Genomic DNA, 24647 nt, shown 5'->3' on the forward strand with positions numbered 1-24647 from the left:
TAAATCACAACAGCGTCGTAAAAACAGAAACAAATGTTTGTGTGGTAATGACAATTTTAAGTCTGAGTGCAGATTTCTCTCTCTCATTATGGACATACGATATTTTATCCATTTAGGCTATGTCAACTCTTTGATTTAACAACGCCATACATTTGTTAACGTTACAGGAATATTTTTGGACAAGAATAAATCTTAATTGACAGGTTACTAATTCCTCCCTTTCTGAGTGAGACCTAAACTGTAAACTAAACTGCGTTCTGTTAAGTGATTTATGTCGTGAAAGTTTATGGTGCACTGGGTGGTGAACGCCCCAGGTGATGCTGCAGAGTGGTTTCAGCCACAGTTTAGTGACTGAAATGTGTTGCGTCATCGTGCACCGAGCGCGTGGATTAAATTGTGATTGAAATCGGACATAATGTAAACGTTGCTGCTGCCGTTAACGCACAGCCAAATTTTAAAGCACCAGCCGCAGTGGCAGAGGCGCAGCACATTTGATTTCGCTGATGATGGATGAGAGAGATAAGGAGAGGGGGGTGGGCCCGAGGCCTGGGTCTCTTCCGCGTGCGCCTGTCCCAGCATTTCACTCTCCAATTACTGAAATATACTGTGACGCTTCAGCTCCACGACTTGTAACCTGTTTAGATAGAAGCAAGAGGAGCCTAAGTTTCAGCACAGATTTTGGTAGAGTGTGATGACACAGGATAAGAAATTAGACCTCAAATTCAGTTTTGTGAAGATAATTTCTTTGGCTATTGAAGCCTATTTAAATAGGCCAGAATTAATCAGGCCTATGATGAATTAAGTTTATTTTAGGCCTAATAAAATACACAGTGCCACAAACGTATTTGGTATTGGCCGAAAGGTCAACAGTCCCATGTTAAAAAAAAAAACAATGCCTCGTAGTTTTTCCCTCTGTAAAGATAAAGCTCTAAATGGTTATCGGTTTAGAAATGTTGTCATTGTAAGCTCAATTGGTAGTTTTCGTTAACGCAATCTTGAGAAGTGTATGCAGCTCAGCCCACCGCGGTGAGTCTGTAATATTGTAATGGATGACTGTGTGTTGCTTTAAAATACGTTTTTTTTTTTTTTTTTTTTTTTTTTAAGAAAAAGGTGGTCCCGCGAGACCATGGCACACACTCATGGTTTACGCACACCACAGCTGGAGCAGCGAGGATGGCCGTGCGTACGGGAGCTTCTCCAAACAACGCTAATTAGATCTGCAGCTCTGGCCCCGCGCTCTGAAAGCAGCCCAGCGGCGGGGCGCGCGGAGCTGTGGAAACTTAATTCAATTAAATTCCCTCTAAACTAATTAGGCTGCAATCTGCCACGCGAGCTGTCCCTGAGCAAGGTTCGAATTAGGCGAAATGGATTTGTTCCCTTTCTTTAAAAGAATGGCGGACATACTGGTGTGTTTTTGGTGGGTCCTTTATTCGTCTTTTATGCTAATTATACTGGTGGACACGTCATCCTGTGTGCGTAATGCATTCACCTGCACACGCGTAAAACAGAGGTCACACGGATTTTTTTAGTTTGAACCCACGAAGCTAGTGATTGTTGTGCGAGTGTGCCGCACCAGCGAGTATGAGTTCCTCTTAAACTCGGATCTGAGTGGAGGACCTTGGTAATGGAGATGCAATCGATTGCTTTCCGGAGGGAGCGCACTGAGGGAGCGAGAGATGAGAGGAGTGCAGAGGGACACGGATGAAAATGCCCCGTTAAGAGCAGGACAGATATGATAATGGGGAAGACTCTAGTAGTCGTTCATCATTCAGCACCTCCACCTGGCTGCACCTCTGAGCCACTGCACTGCGCTAAAACCACATACAAAGGGGTCAGATCATTCAAAGGGACAAAACTGGCCTACATAAAGCGATGCATACAGAATCTTCTTGATTTGTACAAGAGAAGGTGAGAGGGACAGACAGGCAGACAGACAGATGGGTGCAAAGTAACGGACTGTCCGTTAGAGTCAAGAGAAAATGAACGCAGGGCTGAGTGAGAGAGTGCAGTGAACAGGGAAAGAGTAGATGGAGGCTAGGACGATGGTGGGCCAGGTTCTGTTTCTCCATAATCTAATCAGAGAAATGGCTGCAGTCAGAAATAGCCTGACGGACAGACTAAGAGCCTCTTCGCTTTCTACTCCTCCTCCTTATTCTTGTCTTCCTCCTCGGGGAGGGTAAATGGATACACACAAACACATGCATGCCAACTCGGCTTCCTAAAACCATAAAGTGTAGAAGAGTTTGAGGAATAGGAGATATGGGAAAAGCCTCAAGGTATCAGAGCCTAAACTTGATCTACTGTCCAGATGCAGCTACTGCAAGGGAGAGGTTTGGCCAACAATCACTGTATACCTCTGATGTCAAAGGCACCAGCATCCAGATGGCATTTGTGAAGGGACCAATCTTCTAAGTTTATTTTCAGAGTAACCCTTTGTAATAGTACTGCGATTAATCAAATGTACATAGATGAACGAGGTTCTAAATATTGCATGTTTTAGCACCATGCAAGAAAAAAGCAAAGCATATTCTGTATTGATTACCATTATTAAAGCCACAAATTCTCAGTCAGTTCTGTGGCATATGTGAATATGACTAGAGGAAAGGTTTTTCAGTGTAATAAAAAGCGTCTGCCATAGGGGAGTGATTTAAAAACAATACAATTACAGTGCCTCCACAGGAGACAGCCGCGACTCTGTGTGGAAGGCAGCTCACTGTCTGTGTATGTGTTGTTGAGGGGTCCATGTGGAGCAAATTAAAAAGAAAGACTTTGCTCCATGCTAATTTCACCCAATATGGAAGATATCCCTGCAGCAGGCTTGTCACACAGCATTCCCTCCCAATGTCTTAAAATGGCATCCTATACAAACTAAAATTCCTAACAAATTCCAGTGCCTTGTCATTTCACAAGGTGGACAAGCGTCATTGTCATAGGAATTCCCACCCAGGGTCTGGAGTCAGGCACACAGACGCATCCATCAGGAGTGTCAGGGCAAAACAAAAACACACAATTCTCTTTTTGTTGTCCTGGCTTTATTTACATGGTGTAGGCTGGGATACAAGAGTGAAAAATGCCAATACATATGTGCGTTGTCAGCATGCTCTTTAAACATTAATGACACACAACTTTGAATATTTATATATAGGCATGTCATGCTGCAAAATTTCTCTTTAAAGCCATTTGCACCAAGATGCCGACACATCTGAGAAATCTGCAACACTTTTAAACACAGATGCATTGACCAAAGCGATGGACAAGGCAGTTTTATGGCCCATATCTCAACAAGATTGCTATACAATCCTATGTGGTGCCATTGTTTCAAATAAACCAAGAACTCAACATTTACATACGTATATCACTATGACAGTGCTGGTGAATGTGCTATGTATCAAAGTGAGTTATCAACCAGTAACAGTGGAAGCAAATCAGATACCCTCTTTGGTTACTTAATCAACAGGCAAGCAACAGGCATTATACAACTTTCTCGATATCCTTAACTTTTTCCCAGTAGTGTTCAAATTGCCTTTTTTGTTGCCTCAGACCTACATATCTTCTTGTATTTTAATAAATAAATAAATAACTGAATACATTTACTAGTATGTTAAAATATACTAACTGTAGCAGCAACACCGATCATGTCATGGCTTTTCATATGGCTCTCATGTCATGAACGTCTTTTTATTATACTACTTTGAAGACACAACACATTTCTTGGCTATGTAGTGACATGATGTAGTGTAAATATTGGGTGGTGAGTGAAAGAGAGAGGCAGTGATATGTTGCTTGAGGTACTTTTATTGCTACTCCACATATCCACAGTGCTAACCTTATGTGTGTTGATGGTAATGGTAGCATATACTGTTAGTGATCTGGGCTGAGAGGAGGGCGGATGTCTAGTGTCCTGGCGGAGCTGTCCTCTCCCACCACCTCCAGACGCAGACTCGGGCTGCGCTCCTCCTGGCCCTCGTTGTCAACACTAAGGCGCAGAGTGCAGCCCTTGGGGAGCAGCTCTTGTTCATAGGCAGCAGCTAACTGGTTCACAACACGTCGTTCAACCTGCAGGCCCCAAGACATGAGTGGGTTAGAAAAAAAATAATAAATGCAATGGCCAAAGACTAATCCATTTATTGTAACTTTCTTGACAGGTAATAGGTAAAAATCCACTGGTACAGCTGGTGGGTCTTTTCCAGAAAAAAATGGTCCTGGACATTGATTAAGGGCTAATCCATTAAGCTATTTAAATATTGTCAATTAGACTCTGTTGATCATAATTACTTAAAGAATAAACAATAAATCATCTCTGCACTGATACTGGTTAGTATCAGTTGGATCAGGGCAGGAATAGAAGGATCAGTGGATTTTCATTCATATGAATAAACAGCTAACTGGTCAGATGTGTTCAAAGATACCTCATGTTTGATAGAGCGTGCGCCGTAGTGCACATTGTATCCTCCCGCCAACAAATCTAGAACTGGGCGCTCCCACTGAAGAGTGATGTCATGTCGCTGTTTAGCCTGATAAAACAATTGTTAAAAACATATGATACATGTATCAGTAAATCAATGGCGGCATACAATGTTTCTTAACCATAAAATGCTATGGCTTTAAAGTATGTCTATTACTGTGTTGTATACCAAATACATATCTAGTATGGACGTACATTTTGGCATATTATATGGGTAATCTATTAAATATAAGAAAAAGCAAATGTGTGACAAAAAAAGAAATTGATTAAAATGATGGCAGAGGAAAGATGCTGTCAAACAACATGTTTCTGAGTGCTAATCAACAACTCATTAATGTGTTTTAATCAAACACCAGTCAATAGCAATGAACACAGTGGCTCATTAAGAAGTGGCTCATTTGGAATCCAAGGTCAACTTCATTCAATTAGAATCTACTTTGTCTTTTCTCTAGAGATGGAAAAATAATCCTACACCAATGAAAACCATGACACAATATTTTACTTATTCCAAACATAAATCAATGAAGACTCAAAACACTGGTTATAAAGCTGTGCACTCATAATTGAAAGCGGTCAAACAAACTGAGGTTATCATGACTGTTATCAAGAGACAGCCCCAGACACGCCCAGTGACTCTCGAGTCATGAGTCAGTCTGTGAAAGGCCCAGAGGAACCAGCTGTAATATTAATAATTAAATATTGATGAAGGCTCCACATGTTAAACACTGTAATTACATTATTGTGAGTAGCAATGGCACTATTGATCTGTGTGTATTTGTGCACTGCTCAAAGACTGGGGCATATGGTATTCCTCCAATATAAGGGCACACGCTGAACATGCTGTAAGGAAGCCTAACAAAATATATAAAAAGTGAACTACTGAGTTTGCCTACCTTCTTTGCCCAGAAGTTGAGCTCTTTGCTGACCAGCTGTAAGAGCTCAGAATGACAGAATGGAAGGAAGTACACAATTTCATTGATTCTTCCAAGAAACTCATCCCGTCGGAAATGAGCCTTTAGGAAAAAAGATTATACAAATGCTTTATTGTTTAATAAACATGTTTTAAAAAAATAATATAAGGCAGAGTTTTTACCTTAAGAATTGGTCGAATTACTGATTCTTTGAACTGACGGGAGATTTGGATGTCATTGCCTTTCTGTACATCGTCTGCATAAGACACTGGTATGAATCTTCTAATAATGGCATAATATCATCACATATATTTGTATAGTGTTTATTTTCTTGCCCTCTTACCCAGGCTGTCCACCAGTTTCCTGCGGCTGACCTCTTCAGCTTCTTGACGGAGCTGCAGACCATGATGGGCGATCTCATCACTTGCAACATTAGAAGTCATAATAAAGATGGCATCTTTACATTCTATAGTCTTTCCTTTGCCGTCTGTGAGCCGCCCCTAAGCAGAGGACATTAGTTACCGTATGTGCATCTTCTCAAACATAATGGATGTGTGATTGTGAAGTGTTGTGGTCTATGCATACTTCATCAAAGAGCTGCAGCATGATGGTGAGTACATCAGGGTGAGCTTTGTCCACTTCATCAAAGAGGACCACAGCGTTGGGACAGGCTTTCAGCAGTTTGGTCAGCTGACCCCCCTCCTCATGACCCACATAACCCGGAGGAGATCCAATGAATTTTGCCACCTACATGTATTTGTTTATAAACAAATGTTTGAAAAAAATTAATTTGTATTTAGAGCCTTGGAAATTTATTTATGAAACTAAACTGCCTTGAAATTCTCTATTAATTGTAAAATTATGTTGAACATTTTCATAATAAAATGCATTCCTCATCAAACATTTTGAAACATAACACAACTACGGGAAAACACCATAAATTTTGTTTATGAAATACATAAAGAGAATTAATCCAATGCATCATTTCAATGAATGTGTAGCTAAGACATGTGAAACAAATGAATTCTCCTCACAGAGCATTGTTATGCACTGATTATACATAAAAGACAGTCTTGAACTGACATTTTTACTATTAACAAAATCAAGTTACCTCATGTTTTTCCTGGAACTCGGACATGTCCAGACGTATGAAGCCCTACAAGTAGAATTTGTATTTAGCGTGACTACAGGATAAAATATATTGTAACTTTGGATGTGTTGCTTAATAACCTATAAAACCAATATATACCTTCTTTATGTCTTTATGCATGTATCGGGCAACTTGTTTGGCCAATTCAGTCTTGCCTGTAACAGAAATCCAGAAAAAGAAATCACAACCAGGAGCTAAATTAATTCTTTTTAAGGCAAAGTTATCACTAAAACTGTAAAAATATATAAAAACATATATTACGTTAAATCAATGTTATATCCAATATTGCTGGTTGGCCTAGATCCAAATCCCCCTGAAAGCTTTCAATCTTCCTGTGCTGTACCGAGGCATGCATTATTTTAGTCAGTAAAATATTCTGCATGCAAACGCTCACATGTGATATTGATGCCCTGTGTTTGGTATGCGTATGCCTGGCTTGACTGTGGCTGCCTTGTTGCTGATGTTTAATATTGATGCTTCATGGACACTATTTGTCGCTGAAGGCACCAGAGAATATGAACACCGGCGCTTCTCCATCTATCTCTTTGCCCTGTCATTTCACCCTTTCCTGGTGTTTTATCCATCTTTGTGCACCCAAACTTCATTCACGAGTACACAATAAAAATATGTTAAAATATGCGTGTTTAAGCTTAACACTTATCTTATACAATATGTTTTAATAGACTGGTTTTTGTCTGTGGTAATATAATTCTGAACGAGATAGTTAGATCTGGGCAGCGCTAGCCAGACCACTGTATAATATCACTGGGCTAATACGGTAATTCACTTTTCACAGTCTACATGATACACATTTCCCATATGTCATCAATCCAGCAAAGTTGCTCTCTTCTACTCTTTTGCTTTTTGGACTTGTGTTGTATTGAGTTATATTTTGACTTAATGTAACGTAAAATAGTGCGTTGTGCTTTACCAATTCCTGATGACCCGAGGAAGAGGAATACGAGGGGGTGCTCCTCATCATACCAGCCATTTTCCTTCCTCCTGATGGCTACGAGACAAAAACAAAAAGACTTATGAATTATTTTTAAGACTTGAAGTACTTAGTTGACCTGATGGTAGTGGAGGATATCAGAAACCATACTGAAAAGACAATTGAGACGCGGAAAGGGTCAGAGGCATTTGTTGGAAGAAAAGGAGAAAGAGGAGAGGAAAAGCAAGTGAGATGAGAGACCTCCAGAAAGCCAACGCTGATGCCCCCCCCCTCCTCAGTCAGTGGGGCCATTAGCCAGCAGTAATTGTGTTAGCCTCCCTGGCGCGGCCATGCCCAAATCAGTTTAGCATAGATCGCAGGCTTGCACACACACAAGCACACACGCTCGCTTAAAAGGAGGAGTGCCTACCCAACCCTGCCATCACCCCAGCAACGGCCCTCGCACACATGCACAAAGACAAGATGATGAGGTGGATGGCAGGGACGTACAGAGTGTGCTTTAGTTTCAAGCACATCACAAAGAAAGTAGACACAAGCATGGGCCTACTCAAACTGGAACCTGTTGAAGAAAGGAGGCTGGGGAACAGGACATAATATTACAAAGTTTAAGTGTTCCAACCTCTGTCACTATACACATTTATGTATCTGTTGATTTAGGAAGACAATATGGATTCTCTAATATGGTGAAGTCTGATTTTTGATTAAAAACCTTTAACGTACAGACGTATTCAATGTGGGCATAAAGATTATGTAGTGTATGTATAATTGATCAAATATAAAGATAATGAATAAAACACAGGTGAAATTCAAAATGTCAAAGAACTTTGAAACAACACAACAAGGCAAGTCAGTGCGATTTTAAATACAAAAATTGAATATTCCTCCAGAATTTGAAATCTTCTCTAAACTATTGACTATGGCAATCTGCACAACATCACAATTGATCGAAATTTTAATTCACAGTTTCTGCAAAGGCTTTTGCTAGGGGCAGATCACTGCTGGTGAGTTTTGGATTGACACTAAGCCAGAAAGGGACATCACAACCTAGGACCATTCAACTTTGAAAAGACAATACTGAAATATCTTGCTTTCTGATCCTTTTGTTGGGTTGTCCATAGTGGCTGAAATACTACAAAATAAAGCTGGAATAAAAAAGCCATTCGAAGCAACCAAGGCACAATGTATGATAACTGAACTCGAGTGTTAAACTAACTCTTAATAGCTGATAATCATAAAGCCCAGAAGCTTGGCATGAGGAGAGAGTAGATCGAAGGAGGAGGAGATGGACAGATTATACAAACTGGGAGGAGGATGGACAGATAAGTGGAGGGAAGAGGAGCAAGGATGTAAAAGGAGATAAAGAGGGGTAGATAGCCACGTGAGGAGATAAGCAGACAGAGAAGGAGGAACAGGCAGGTGTGTCAGAGATGGCCTGGGAGATGAGCAGTGACAAGAGGGGTTCCAATGTGTTATCAATGGCTGTGCGAATGACAGCGTAACCTTCTGCGTTGTGTTTGTGTTAGTGTGTGTTGTATATGTGTGTATGTGTGTGTGCGTATTTTAGCTGATTGAGAGCGACTTTGACAGAAGGGCACCCTGACATTTCTCAGAGGAGCCTGACAATGACAAGGAAAGCAGCAGACACAAAACAAATGAAGGCTGTCTCTCTCTCTCTTTCTCACATGCATACACACACTCGGCACTGCACACCGCACGCTCTGGGCAGGTCTGCTCGGCTCTAACACGATTACAGCGGGATGATTCTCTTCAATAACTCTTAGCCCTGAGAGCTAAACCTGGATCAATCCAAGCCTCCTTCCTGTGTGCAGAGTTCGTATATTTGGAGCTACAGGGCAGCTGTTCGTCATCACAGGGAAAGGGGATGGTGACACCTTGCATGCAAAAACTTTTCTTTCTGGTTCTGATTGTTTTTAGATATTTGGATAACCACTGGACAGAAGTTAAAATTGAGCCGATGATAAAAAATAAATAAGAAACTTTTTAAGCTTAATAATACTGATGTTCCCAGTGTATATTATGTATGTTTTAAAATAAATTAATAGATTATAAACATGCATATTGAAAAGTAACAGCTTTTTTCTTGGTCCTGTTCCTTAATATACTTATATTTCTGACATAAGTTGTTTAACTTACAATTTTTGTCTTCTTTTTGATTTTTTTTTTTTTTCTAATGGTACTTTTGATTTTCTTTATGTCATGCGATAAGCAGTTAGAAATGGAGTGTTGTATTAATAAAGCTCTATAAAGTTTTTATGAGAATAAATGAGTTATAAGTACATTTTGAAACAAACCAAACTAAATAGTAGCTCCTACCTTTTAGTCTGATCAAATAAAAAAATTTAATTAGTCTTTCGCTTGTACTTTTAAGATACATACAATATTTTCCAGGTTGTTTCTTCTTGGTTGCCTTCATAGTGCGTGTGTGCGAGCGTGGAGCTTAGACGGAGGACTGTGTGTGATATATTCACTGTAATACTTCTAAGGGATCAATAAGCTGTTCCTTTATCACTGCAGAGACGTCTTCTATGGCTTTCAGGACAATTTGCCATGATAACCGTAATCATTCACTGCCTTGCTGAAAGACTACAACTTCCATAATCCTCCCTCTCTGTACTTTGTTTTTAAAAGTGGCAACAACATTACATAGATAAAAAATGTTAGGTTGAGATGCAAAAGACTTATTAAATTGTTCAGTTGTTTATTAATCTGTAGACAAAAATAACTATTATGGCGTCTGGTTTAGGGAGCGGGTTGATTATTTTCACAAATCTACACTGTCCGGGATCATAAAAATAACACACAGCCTCCTGCACGGCTGGATGGTGGCTCGATCAATACGTGGCCTCCATGGATGCCTGGTGTAATATCAGCTCTTTACTGTCTGCAGGCTTATTGTGCTCTAACTCATCCTCCTTCTCCTCTCCATGCATTACACTTGGTCTCCTTTGTCTGTTTGCCATTGCCTCAGCTTCCTGTTCTGAAGATCCTTCCCGAGCAGCTAAAGTAGCTGGCTTAAAGGGCTTGCTGAATACCCCTGCTGGCTGTGTTTTCTCATCTGATTTGCATGATTGTTCCCCTAATGGATAATAGGTGGATTAACGTCTAAAGAGGGTGAATTGCAAGATTTATATAAGACCATAAAACAACAATCTTATAATAAAATGGAAAAACATTGCATATCAGTAATAAGGATTTTATTTAACAAGTGAAAATATGAATGCCAGCCAATTATACATTAGTAGTATTTTTGAGTGTTTGAGATACAATAACTTTAAGGTGGGCTTTGTTGTTAAGTTTGTTATCAAGGGGATGAGATAAAACTGAAAAACAGAATGTGTCTGTGTTGGTTGAAGCCTGTTCAGTGCAGAGCTGCAGTAGACCAAAGACAGACCAAAGATGGGGGAAAGCAGATGAGGAAGAGCAGCAGACGGAGGAAGAGCGAGGGCCTGGCTCTGTACTATGTCTCCTCCCTGTGTAATCGTGTTAACTGGCGGCTCCGGGCCTGGCCTTCTCAGCTGTCACACACAACTACACACACGCATGTACCAAGCACCTGTGTGCGCCTGACGGACAGCTCATTTATCACAATTAACCAATTAGAGCCTCTGTCGGTCTGTCTGAGCCCGCCTACAGCTACAGCTACAGCTACAGAGATAAGACATTGAGGAGAAAAGTGTACATTAAGATCCACAATGTAGACTTTTAGAGTGAGCAGTGTGTTTACCTGAGGCCACGGTATTAATGGCCCCCTCCTGCCCAATGATGTGCTCCTTTCAGCCTCCTCTCCAAGGGGAACCTCCTGCGCTCCTCGGCCTCCCGTCGAGCCTGTGCCTCCTGGAACTACACACCCACAAGAGAGCAGACGGGCCATGAATCAGGAGGGAGGAGGCCGGATGACAGCCTCCATGGAACAGGGAGGGGAGAACTAGTGCTTAAGTGTGTAATTAACTTAGCATTTATGATGCATTGTATCCATGTAACAACACTCTGTATCTCTGTATATTTTATATTGAGCAGAAAACCTGTCTCTTTTGCAAAGCATTTTCAATATGTACTTATGGAAATTTAGAAAATGTTTTGAAATAAATGGGCAAAAAGAGAGACTTTGATGTGATCATGGTGCATTAATCAGTGTACGTTGGCACTTAGGAATTCATGTCTCTGTCTAATAGGAAGGTCATGTGAAATAAAAATGAGTAGAGGACCTAAATATACATTTTGCTTAGGGTAAGCATTTTTAGCATTTTTAGTTTTAGTCAAATGACCAGTTTGTTTTTTAGACATGCTTTCATTTTCATTATCCCAAATGATCACTTCCTTTAGTGTTTAATTAAATGTAATTAAATCGCAAATAATGAAACCTCCAGACTGAAAGATTTCTATAAATTTACAATACAATGTCATTTTCTGGATGTTTTTAACCCCAGTTAACCTTAACCAGCTTTTATATTATGGATCAAAAACACCTGTCACTCAATGGGCAGACATATAGACCTCCTGAAGAGAGGGTGTTCATCTGTAAAACCAGCTGTCTCCAGACTCACAACACAGTGTATTTATAGTTTTGTAGTAGTAGTTTTGTTGATAACATAAGCTATAAAAATAAGAAAATGTATCTGTCAGGTTAAGTATACCATACCTTGCCCTCCCACTCCTGCAGTAGGGTGCCCACGTCTCCTTCTTTGGCATACGCCCGTGGTGTGTGTCCCAGTCCATTGGTCTGCAGAGGGTTAGCGCCTGCAAACAAGTGGTCCACATTCAAAACACAGATGAAAACTGTCTGGATGTAAGAAATACTTTGTTTTATAATTGGAGTGACGTATCATGCACAATGCACACACTTTGTCTCAGCAGGAGGGGCAGGACGTCGATCTAGAGTGTACTGTTAAAGGCTACTCAGGTCTAAGGGTCATGGGTCTAACTACAGAAAGGAGGCTGGCCAAAGAAATGACTCTGTGGGGGGCTTCAAATGTGCAACGTGTGCCAATAATGCAGTTTGACCCCTGCACTCTGCAGCCATCATCCTGCCTTATTGTACAGCGCACACTTTTTAACAGCAGGAGGAAATTGTGTTGAACACTTTTGAAAGGGTCAGGGATTTTGGTGATGGGGGAACACAAAGCACGTAATAGTGCAACTGGCAGTGGGTTTGACAGAGATGCTTAGCAGTGCCTTCTGCCCTGACCCGTGCGACTGCTTTAAATCAGGTCACAGAAAACACGTGCCTTTACATGAAGGTAAAGCTAGCAGCAATCACTGGATAAACCATAGCAACTTATTCATTAAAAGTGTAAAGAAGAAGTTGCTGGGATTTCTGAAGGCATCTGTAATATTTGACAAGAACACTTTTCACATAAATAGAAACATTTATTTTGGTTTCCACCCACAAAGTTATATTTTAACAAAAATATTTTAAAATAGCCACTAGCCTGTAATAGTTTAATACATTGGTGCTATTTGATAAAATGCTACAGTTGGTATGTGTTGCTTTATACACTTTAATACACTGCATTCAGTGAATAGAGGTTATGCTTTCTTTTACCTGTTCCTTTGAGCCGTAGACCAATAATCACAACAATTATTATTATTGATAAGCCCCTAAATTTTGTGACCTGCTCATGAAGCGATCGATCCTGACAACAATACACCATGACCACCTTCCTCCAAACACTGGGGAGGAGCGCAATAAAGCACCCACACAGTCGCAGCCACACAGGACATAATAAATAGCATCATTTAGGGCTTTAATATCAGGCCAACCCTCTGGGCCATAGCACTTTATAACAGGATCAACCCTAACGACTGTCACACGGGCACTCGGACGCATACGCCGCAGCTGAACACTGAAACACACACTAGCATACACAGGACCCTTTCATTAGGACTGCTTTAGTTATGCCTATTAGGAATCCCCTCCTCTTCCCCATTTCCTCCTCCTCTCCTTTCACCGCAGCTGGTGGGAGAGAGCCCCTGCTGCTCTTTGTGTGTCCACGTATCTGTATTGTGTGCATCTGTGTCTCCTCTGGCCCACCACCACCTACAGAGCTGTCCATTACCGGGCGCCTCTGGCCAGCAGCCTGATGTGCAGCCTAGGGATAGACTGGTGAGCTGGGGCAGGTAGAGCGAGGGACAGTGGGGCCAAGCAGGAGCCCGAGGGTGGGCCTGGAGACTGTGATGGATGGAGATGTGAGGACGGAGCGGGCGAAGGCCAAAAGTGCCGACCCGTGGCCACTAGTGTTAACACTGGGGAAATAATATCTAATGCAGTGTACACACCTCATGCTCATACATGCATTAAAGGTGGGTGATATATCAGTCTATAGCCTGTTAATATCGAAATTGGCATTTGAGTATTTCTGTTTAAAGATAATTTTTTTCACACCATTTGTCCATCAACTTTTGTGCGATAGTTGAATCTCAAGCCAAGACACTTTATAGGCACCTTTTTAATGGATTGCAAAATTCCAAATATTGTTATCGCAAGGGTCGCCAGAAATTCATCTTTTTCAACATTACCCTCCCTATAACATACATACATTAAGAAAGATGAGATTACACTGATGTATGGCTGTTTCACGAAATATATTACAACACAAAACACACATAAACAAAATTCGCTAAAGATCTGTGAAGATTAATGGACGCATATCTATAAATTGTGTCATTCACTTGGACACGGTTTTAGGCAAAGTGTAGTGACGTCATGATTGTTATTGAATGTGAAAGTGGCGCCAACCCAGCCACGACCCAGTCGGGCAAGCAACAACCTGCTCCGCCTTTAATCTGATTTGCCTGAAACAAATGTCCCTGCTTTGTGAAATTTCTTACCTTTTTAATTCAAAAATGTGCGTGGAGAACATTTGATTGGGTTAGACGGGGCGATTTGTTTAAGTGTACAGAGAGCTTACGAATGCAAGGGTGAGATGAGGGATGGGCAACGCTTTGAAACGCACCATCCATCATAAACATAAACAAGACATTAATACATGTGTGTAAGACAGAAACTCTGGTTGCATTATATTTTACTTCAAAATGAATTTAAAAGACCCCACCTTTACATGACCTGCAGGTTTTTTCTCTGATAGGACATTTTAAAAGCTAGAGGCAGAGCATGTATACATATATGAATATTATAATATAAGAGCAGATTGAGCACCATAACACACTCATTGTGCAAGTTACCCCGGAGGCATGTTCTGAACGGAGGTCAGAGTTCAACTAGGCAGAGCTTGTTTAAGAGCTGCCTGCTTGAAAACTGGGGGATATTCTGCCCCAGGCTCTGTGTGCGCACTGGTGGAGTTGAGTCAAAGACAGGTGCGACTATATTTTGAGGAAATGGGGGTACGAACAAGTGATCAATTTCAAATGAGCTTTGTAATACTCTATATCACTAGAGGGTAGATGTGTTAATGTGATGATACATGGAGACCCTTTAAGAAGGCAAGACGGGGTACGAGCCAGAAGAAGGATTAAAATTGATCATATAGATTAAAGTTATGGGTAGGGATGTAACGGTATCCAAATCTCTCTTTTCACAATATGCATCTCACAGTACAACATTTATTGCAATATTTTGTGGAGGTTAACAAAATTGATACTTTTTCCTTTTAAATGTCATGACAAGTCTTTGGTATTGTTATAATAAACAATTAAGATTTAAAAGTGCTTAATAACAGTTCTTTCTTCATGTAGTTTGCACTGAAACAGCACAGGATTCTGGTCTATGTAGTTTTTTATTTAATTTTTTTTTTTTATAATTGCACCACAACAGTGAATTTAAGCAAAGAGACTTGAGATTCAATATATTGTGATGGCCCATGATATTATTGTGAGACTTATGATATCACAATATTTCGGTTATTGCTACATCTGTAGTTCTTTGGTATCTGTGAATATTTTGGGATAAGGCTTATTGTGATTTTAGTTTTAAGATCAGGATTCTGTTGAGTTTAGTGCCCATTTTACACTTGTCCAGACTGAAATTTTAACTGCTACACTAATACAGTAATAAAATGATATAATTATTATATAATTAATCAGAATATGTTTACAGAGGTTTTATATCATACAGGCTATTTTGTGCCGATTGTTACCATTTCAACTGTCATTTTGATTTTATTATGATACCTCTTATAGCTCTAATTTTCTATTTACAGTGTCTTTACCATTCTAAAACTGTCATACAATACGCTCTGTGCAAAGCAGCACATTACTGTGTCCTCTACTCAAGTATTAATTTTATTTGTGTAGTTTTTAACAGTCACATCCACGTGCTGCTTTATGTCCAAGATCAAATTGGACACAAAGTAGTGACACTAACAATGAGGTTGCCTATTTCATGTTGTGTTGAACAGGCTCTGATTCATCAGCTGGTTTCACTTTGTGGAAACCATCTGACCTCACAGCATTAGGATTCGTTCACTCGATGGTAGGTGGGTACTTTTTTATTTAACCAATCGCGTCTATTTGGTCGTGACGTACGTAATGCGCCGCTAATGGGGCTAACTGGTATATTAAGCTTTTCCCAGATCCCATAGGAAGAAGGGCAATAACGTCTTTCCCCTTGATAAACATCAAACATTCTCTTTGTTCTGGCTTTAAATCCTCGATCTCGTGAATTGTTGCTAACACAGAATGTATGGCGTCGTCTACATCCATCTCGACCTCTTTGTTTACTGTTGTGCTGTACCACAACAGAGACCCAGACACGTGCTTGAGTTTGACGTCATGGTTTCACAGCTCTTTCCTGATTGGCCGGTGCATTGTCAATAACTTCCGGGGTTCTTGCAAACCATCTAGTGTATTTCAATTCCTGACCTAGTCGCTGGAGAGAAATGAAATTGAGCTGAGGCACAAGGTGGCGCCAGCGTAGCTAATACATACCAGCCTCCAACAGCATCTGAACAGTGCGAGGGTCATCAGCCAGTGTGGCATAGTGCAACGCTGTACAACCCCGGAATCCTGCCCGGCTGCTGAGTCTGCTGCTGAACTCATCCTCTCTGGAAACCAAAACTGTCGACATAAGAAACACAATGAACATCTAAGATATATGGAGTAATGTGTTGCAGTAAATAACACTAGGACCAGATACATGCTTTACTGTTAAATAAAGTTAAATTTGACCATCCAAGCTAGCAGAAGTTGGTTCTAGGGTTATCTTCACACCATACAAATTCTACCCTTACTGTAGTTTTTCATAAGAGCACTCATTTGGTGCCACTCCATCATGTCTATCTTGCTGCCTCCTTCCCCCTCTGCTCAGAATCCATCAATTCCTTTCATCACTGGTACCCACTTCCTCCCAAGCCACTAACTTTGTCTCCTCCAATTCTTGACTTCCTTTCTTCATTGGCTCTCATCATGCGAGCCGATCTCCTTCCAGGCATGCCACCCTTCGATCTGCACCTCCTATCATTTCTCTGTTCATACCTACTTTACTTCTCCACTTTCTTCTGCTGTTTCTCCCTATTCTCCCCTTTCTTCATCAGTCTTTTCCCTCCTCCATCCATCCTACTCTCCTTCCTCATCTCCGTGACAGTCTTTCTGCAGTGCGAGTGTGTATGAGGGAGGGAGAGATAGGCCGGGATAATCATAGCTAACCCAATAAAGCGTCGCACAGGCCCCCCTAGCCCATCCATCAGCGCGTGTCTGGCAAGCGCTTCCCCATGCTAGGCCGGCCCCACGTGGACCCAAACCTGACAGCCATATAAATGTCTGCAATATACATATCCCATATAAATATGTCTGCCCAAACCCAGCACAGACTGCGAAGAAACAGGGAGGGGAGGTGTGTAGCGAGCGTGCATCCTGCCATGTGGGTCTGCAGCTCATAAGAAAAACAAATAAAATACACGCTACATGGAAAATAAATAATGCAGGGGAAAAAAATGAAGCTTGTACATATGCACATTTTTATGCAAATGATAATGTCTCATAATATCTGGTTCTACACTTGCTGAAAAATACACCAATATCATGCACACATGATTGCATTCACAAAGTGTTTTTTATACCCTCCAAGGAGTGGATGCCTTTCTCTCGGGAGGTGTCATAGACATTGTTAAAGTGGTCTCCAGCATTTGGATCTGCACCCGCCTGGAGCAGGACCTTCACCACACTGAAAAATACAACAAAAAAGACAACAAGAACAATATGATATATCTTTGCCAGTGTTTCTAATCTCCTGGTGCCCCCCCTCGTAGCCCCTACAGTCTAAAAACTCATGACAAATCATATTTTTTTTTGGTTCTTTGTGTATTAGAAGGGTGGTTTTCCAAGCTGTAAAGCATAAACATAAAACTAATTACTACCAGTACTTACATTTTATACATGGACGCATATGATTTTATACTACAGATTGTTGAATTAATGGAAACATGGAAACTACATGGGAAATTGTAGACCATATCGAATTTTCAAGTTTGCATTGTAGCTCAGCAAACCTTTAAAATGTAAAATGACAATTATTACTATTTTAGTATTTGTAATATTTAGTGATTTATTACAAATGGGACAAGCATTAAATCAAACAGAAACTATTTTAAAATAATTATACAGCAAATGTGGTTTAAAAAAGAGTTTTTGACTATTAGGCACAGCATTACACAAATTAAATCTATACAAAAACTGAACTATTACTATGCTAAATTATAACTGACAACACTTCCTTTTTCCTGAATAGACAATTCATTTAGTAGTAACCAATGGCGGTCACAGTCTACGACCCCCGTTTTTCTTGCTCCTTACACTCCTTGTTACATGTATGTACATATATGTGAAAGGCCTCTGAATCGGGCTGTTTCCGGTGCTATTGGGGGGTCTGCATGTTAGACTGGCTATGTGTGTGTAGTTTGTCATTGAAGCGTACCGCCTTATAGAGCAAACACTGAATACCTCGGCAACACCAGCCACTGTGACCTGACGGACATTCCAGGTACTGTCTCTCAGTCTACAGACTCCAGCTTCCAACTGTGAACATGAACTAAGCTTTGACATTGAGACAACTCCAGTTTCTCCAAAACATGGAGAATGATGGACACACAGGGTCTTAGCAAGTGGAAAGGATTTGTTTACTTTGAAGTTTGACTGGAGTCCTGAAAATACTTCTGGCTTTACAATTGTTTCTATGTTACAAAACTGTTGACAAAAAATTGTAAATGCTTTTCAACACTTAAATGCTGTTAAATTAAAACATTTAAGTTTCATTAAATATCTTATATATCTCTTTTAGTTTATTGGTACTATTTTTTGAGGCATTTTTTCTTTGCATCTGTCATCTGGTGTAATTTGTCTGGACTTTAGGAACATGTGTGCAGCTGTGAGAACAGCCTGACCAGGTCTTTGTGTGTGACCTTGCTAAATGGACTAAAAAGGGCTATCGGGGGGTCCTCTTTTGTTACTGTATCGCAGAGGTAGGGGGCAGCAGGGGGGGCATGACCCACAGAGGCCTCTTCTCTAACCCTTCCAAGCACTTCTACAAACAGCTCCAAGCATCCTCAGCACGTTTAGAGACGCACACACAAAGTTCCACTGCGACTGGTCACACGAGGCTGGGCACGGCTATGTGAAGAGACAAGATGCTGTGAAAAGGGTTAATGGCATCAGAAAGGTAAACACGACGGGATAAAGAATGGAAAACCAGAGGGAGGAGTGAGGGGCAACCATAAAAGAAGGGAAGTACAGCCAAAGATGAAAGTAGATTTAATTAGAAAGAGTTGCTAAAACTAATGAGCTTGTGAAAACAGTCTGGAGTTTCAACTAATCAACTTTTTATCAAGTGACTAACTTTATTTACCCATTTAGAAAAAGTGCTACAGACCTAATTTGATGTTAAACTGGAGGAATGCAAAGGTCAATTGGGTTAAACGCCACTAAAATTTGGAGGACAAGGAGAAAATCAAATTGTATCTTTTCTGTGTTCACACTGACAATTGTTAAGCAAGAACATTGGCAGCTTTATTGGACTAAAAGAGTTAAATTGTGTATATTGAAGGGCTTACCAGATAGTTTGCTTTAAATCCCTCAAAACAAAACCTTTTAATTTATTTTGAATACCATAACAAAAAGAATTGCTACACAAAATCAGGCTGATAGATCCATTTAAACATTTGTTATTTGTGGTGTTAGTTTCCCATCAGCCCCCGAGGGGAGACAGGAAGCAGACACTTCCGATGCTGTGATATAAGGACACCTGAGCTGAGCTGACCATCCATGTCTCTGACCACCTGGCCCAGACGTGGACCTCACTTGACCCTGGCTCACAGCAACACATCTGAGGTCAATCAGACAATGTCAATTTACAGAACAGTTTGGCATTACTGCTATGCACACAAACTCAATCTAGCTTGTTTCACAATAATACTGATACGTTAATTCTGCGTCTATCACTAACAAGTACAGTGAACATAAATGTAAGGACTCATAAGTGTTCTGTTGCATTTCACTGAGACTTATTTAAGTGCCAGCCCATAATCCCACTCCACGACTGCTCACGAGTCTCGCTAAAACTCTTCACATTTTGCCTTTCTCTGATAAAACCTCTCGTTTCTGCATCACGTTTCTTTTCCTCTTTTATTCTCTCCCTCCCATCAAGTTAGTCGGCCGGCAGGTCGGAACGGTCAACAATGTTACACTCGGCTGAGTGGTCTTTGTGCACGTGAAAGCTGCGCGGGAGGCATGAAGCAGAGAAAGAGAGTTGGAGATAGGTATTGTGTGTTAAAGAGTGCAAACATTAGGCCAAGCCCTGCGCCTCCCTGATCCATGATTGAGCCCTACATCAAAGCTAAACAAATACACGCCCCCAATTTCTCAGCACTGATTCGAATGCACACCCCTTTACTCAGCATCATTTCAGCCTTGAAATGGCCAAGATACTGCGCTCCTGACATACTTGAAAAAGCATTAAATCCTAACACTGATGCACCGTTCACATGTGCTGTTTTCTCTTAACAGTTGAGTAGCATGTGCTTGAGTAATTGACACTTGATATTTGGTCTAAACTGTAGTCTGTGTGGGTGAGGCTGGGACAGAGGGAGTGTGACTGATGCCAGGGAGCTGATGCTGTGTCTTCCCTGCAGCACTGACGGCTCACTAGGGGCTGGAGACAGGATTAAACACAGAGGGGTGTCATGGCCGTCTGAGTTATAGCACTCATAATACACACACAGGACACTTTGGTCACACACATACCATCACTGCCAGACACAAACAACATCATCTGTGGCAAAAAGACTGACAGTAGAAGTGACGCTGCTCTTTATAAGAGCTGACATGAATAACATGCACTTATGTGAGCGTAGCATTCAAAGTAAAGAGTTATCATTATAAAAATAAATATTTAAAAGGCCTATATATGTCAGTTTATACATTTATGAGGATTTAACTTCAGCATCAAATCAAACATAATTATGCATATCATTTAAATGGCATTTTCTGAATTAAAAATGCAAGTTAAATTAGTCAATAGAAAAAGCAGAGTTTGCTTTGGTTAAGCTTTTTAACGATTTAAAGCCAATTACACATATAAGTGTCAGACTAGGCCTCTTGCATACGTACAATGCCATATAGAAAAAGCGGACACTGACTAGAGAATTCATTCTCCCCCAAAAAGTCCTGGTAAATTGGATTTGGCCCGGCCTTAACCTCAAACCCTGTCTGTGGCGTTTTGTGTTCTGGGGGCCAGCAGGCTAATTTAATTTGGTGGTCACTGAGATGGGGGACGTGCACCGGCCGTCTGTCAGCCTGTAAGTAGCCCTGGAACATCCTACTGTAACAGGCCCAAAGGATCATTTTTACTTGTAATGGGAATAAGTCGTAGGGCTCATCTGCCTAAGAAGGAAAACCTTATCTGAGAGTGTACACACCTGTGCTGACGGTTCATGGCAGCCACCATGAGAGGAGTCCAGCCGAGGCGGTGGCGATGGTTTGGATCCACACCCTCCTTTACCAGTCTGATGACAAAATAAAGTGGAATTAGTTGTTTTTTGTGGGTTTGTGTTAATGCAAATATAATACTCCAACTGTCATTGCTGTTGTATCAAGTTTAGTCTGTCTCACAGTCCAGCATAAACACAGACGGTGACAGCTAGGCCTTATCTGCAGAGCTGTGCCTGAGCCAGGTGTGAAGCCTGTGCCCGGGGCTACAGCTCCACAACACTGCTCTAAATGTAAGTTATCTGAGAGTCTAACATTGAGCAGGCAGTCAGTGTTTAGACAACACTGGGTTCTTACACATCTGCACTTACCTACAGGGTGTTGAACTGTACTACGTGAACGATAGGCTCAAGAGAAGGGATTTATACAGTATGCTTGTTGCAAAGTTTGGTCAGCTCAAGGGTTGAGGTTGAGAATATACTATCTTTAGCCTGGGTAACAGAGGGATAATACAGACAATGTCTTGTACTTTAAAGAGAGACTTGAATTTTGGCTTTATCACATGAAGAAAGAAAATCAAAGAGATATATGTACAGGAATACAATGAAAAAGAGAAATGTACCCAATGTTTTATGTAACACTTTCACTCTAATTCTCACATTTTTAAATGGCTAATTCTAAATATAGATGAAATTTGTTGAAAAGTGGTTTGTGCTTTTGACTGACTTTCAAGAAGACACTCTGTTACTAACACAAACTAAACCAAAGCACTTAACACATCAATGACCTACAGCCTGTCTCAATCTCACCTATACCATCTGCTGCAAACAAGGTAATCTAAGAAGGTAGTCTAACCCAAGTGTGGGCAGCCTAGGTATGCACTGAAATCAGACATTAGTGCACTTTTATGTGTGAGAGTGGGATTACCAGAATTTTATGCAATATTTTATGGTTATTATAGATCATGGTCCACACAATTTTCCATAGATAGAAAACACTGAAAAGACTAAGTTTTTACTTACTAGGTAATACTATAAAAACAAATGACACTATGTGCATGTGGCACTTTGTTTTGATGGTATATTTCTTAAAGTCATTAGCTGCAGTTTCATGCACATTCATAATCATTATTAACAGATTTTTAGAGTTATAAAACTATTAAAAATGACATGTAAACATCAAAATCATCGAATTTCTTTCTGATAATGGTCCCTCTGAATACTCACTTCAAATTTTGCGGTTTGCATGTCATTTAAATAATTTTAAAGGTCCAGAAATCAGATAATAATCTGATTTTTGGCGTGCATGTGAACATAGCCAATGTGAATGGTCTCAGACAAGTCAGTCTTGGGTTCCACCTAGTGGCTCATACCAGGAAAACAAGCAAATATTGCAATTTTACCTGCTGGTACTCTGTAAGGCCTACAATTTTGCTTTTTGCTTTGAATATACTTTTATTATATTTGTAATCAAACAGCCTTAAACAATCTTTTCAAACCATGACAGATTATTTTAGCTATTTTTATTATAAAGATAAGAATAGTTTTTGTTTGACAAATTAGTACAGTGACAAGAACTCTACTCACTATAAAATGACAATAAGTGCACTAAAATGTGTTAGGTGTCATACCTCATAACATCTTCACTATTATTGGTCCTTGCAGCCTCCAGCAGTGAATCACCTTGAATCAGAAGAGATTTTTAGTGTTTACTTTTTAGACATGTTAAACCATGCATTAACAGACTATTGAGGGTACCTTTATTATCAGAATCTTTCCTTAGGCAGAACGCCACGGCCGCAGCAGAAAGCACCCCGGCTGAGGCCAGTCCTGCCCGGCTGGCCCTCCCATCTGTCCCGTGGCCCTCACCTCCACCGTAACCGCTCTCTTCCCAGTACTGGTTGTTATTGCGCCCTCTGCTGGCCAGGGCGGCCCATGAACTGCGGCGGTTTTGCAGGTTCGAGAGCCATCTGGGGGCAAGATGGTGGTACTGCACGGAGGGGTTCACGTTGCCCGAGCTCTCCTCCGCCAGAATGCCCCTGCGGGACACTCGGGAGGTGGACACTACGGGGTTTCGGTTGGGGTCAAATGGAGTGTCACGGATGCTCTGACAGGTCGCTCCACTTGCGCTTGTTTGGAGCACGCGGCTGCACGGTGACAGACTGCGCGACCTTCGGGCTATCAACCTGGTGGGAACCGAGGATAACATGGCTACAAACTCACCGATTAGGAGCTGGTCCGAGCCTTGGGTTTACAGTTGACCTAATGTGTCTTCGGAATGAAGCAATCCAAGCTGTAATGACCGTGTAACTACTGTAGAGCCACAGAATGTAGGACAGCTAGAGCAAAACAAGAACCGCTTCCCTTCATGATGCAGTGGATGTCACTAGAAGGCGCGCGATGCATTCTGGGAAATGTCGTTTTCTATTGCTTACAACGTAAAGAAGAACAAAATGATGTAATGTAACCCTTGTTTTAAATGTAAGGTGAAACTTTGTGAAGAAAATAATCCCACGGTCCGAAATAGGTCTAAATAGGCTAATCAATCCGAATAAAACATCACATTTCGGATTGACCTTTTTTCCCACAGTCCAAACACTGTAGGCCATGGATGGTGCAACATTTAATTTGTCATTTTAATTTTTTTTTTTTTATATAACATTTTATTTTTATTTTATTTTATTTTTGAGCTATCGTATGCCAACGATAGCTCTATGTCTCATGGTCTGACACTATAAACGTGCTACCCTGCGCACTTGCTCTTTACACGAGTTAGTCGGCAGATGGCACAAGAGAAACACAATTCATTTTTTGTAGTCTTGTTATTCAGTGGTTCTAACACTTCTTACTCAAAGTACCACTTAAGAAAATATCTAGCCTTCCAAGTACCACTAGGTCTAAACTAAATCAGGTCTAAAATAAGGACAGAAATGTGGATTAAAATGATTATAAATTCAGCAAATATATGAATTGTAGCATCACCTGAAGGAGTCAGCATACCATCAATTACACCAGTTATTTCAGATTTGGTGGATTTATAGTTATTATGCCAAATGACACTTCTAACATGGTGATTTAAAGTTTTGATTTTAAACATTTCTTGAAATGGGCAGACCAGCTTGCAGTGCTCCTTGGATCAGTTGCTGTTGTGCCTTGCTCAAGGTCAACCACTCAAATTGCCAAACAAAGTAAGCCTATCAACCATCCTTTGCAATACTTATCTGATGACTGGTGATTGTGGAGAACCAGTAGCACTTTTGTTCAGTGCTACGGTGCA

The 24647-nt window shown here is 40.7% G+C and overlaps 1 protein-coding gene across 1 annotated transcript; it reads right to left on the reverse strand.

Moving 5' to 3' along the window:
* Positions 1 to 3775: 3775 nt before the first annotated feature.
* Positions 3776 to 23773, reverse strand: clpb (ClpB family mitochondrial disaggregase). Its single transcript, XM_020940357.2, is given in 17 exon segments — positions 3776 to 4056; positions 4410 to 4514; positions 5359 to 5478; positions 5559 to 5632; positions 5720 to 5876; positions 5962 to 6123; positions 6488 to 6532; positions 6626 to 6681; positions 7458 to 7535; positions 11224 to 11272; positions 11274 to 11339; positions 12139 to 12236; positions 16383 to 16511; positions 17513 to 17616; positions 21362 to 21448; positions 23002 to 23053; positions 23129 to 23773. Coding segments are annotated over 17 exon segments (2028 nt in total). The 5' UTR covers positions 23580 to 23773; the 3' UTR covers positions 3776 to 3861.
* Between the last annotated feature and the right edge of the window lie 874 nt (positions 23774 to 24647).

The sequence above is a fragment of the Boleophthalmus pectinirostris genome, unplaced genomic scaffold (assembly GCF_026225935.1).
Source record: "Boleophthalmus pectinirostris isolate CB_2022bp ecotype Guang Dong unplaced genomic scaffold, ASM2622593v1 HiC_scaffold_9, whole genome shotgun sequence".
NCBI lineage: Eukaryota > Metazoa > Chordata > Actinopteri > Gobiiformes > Gobiidae > Boleophthalmus > Boleophthalmus pectinirostris.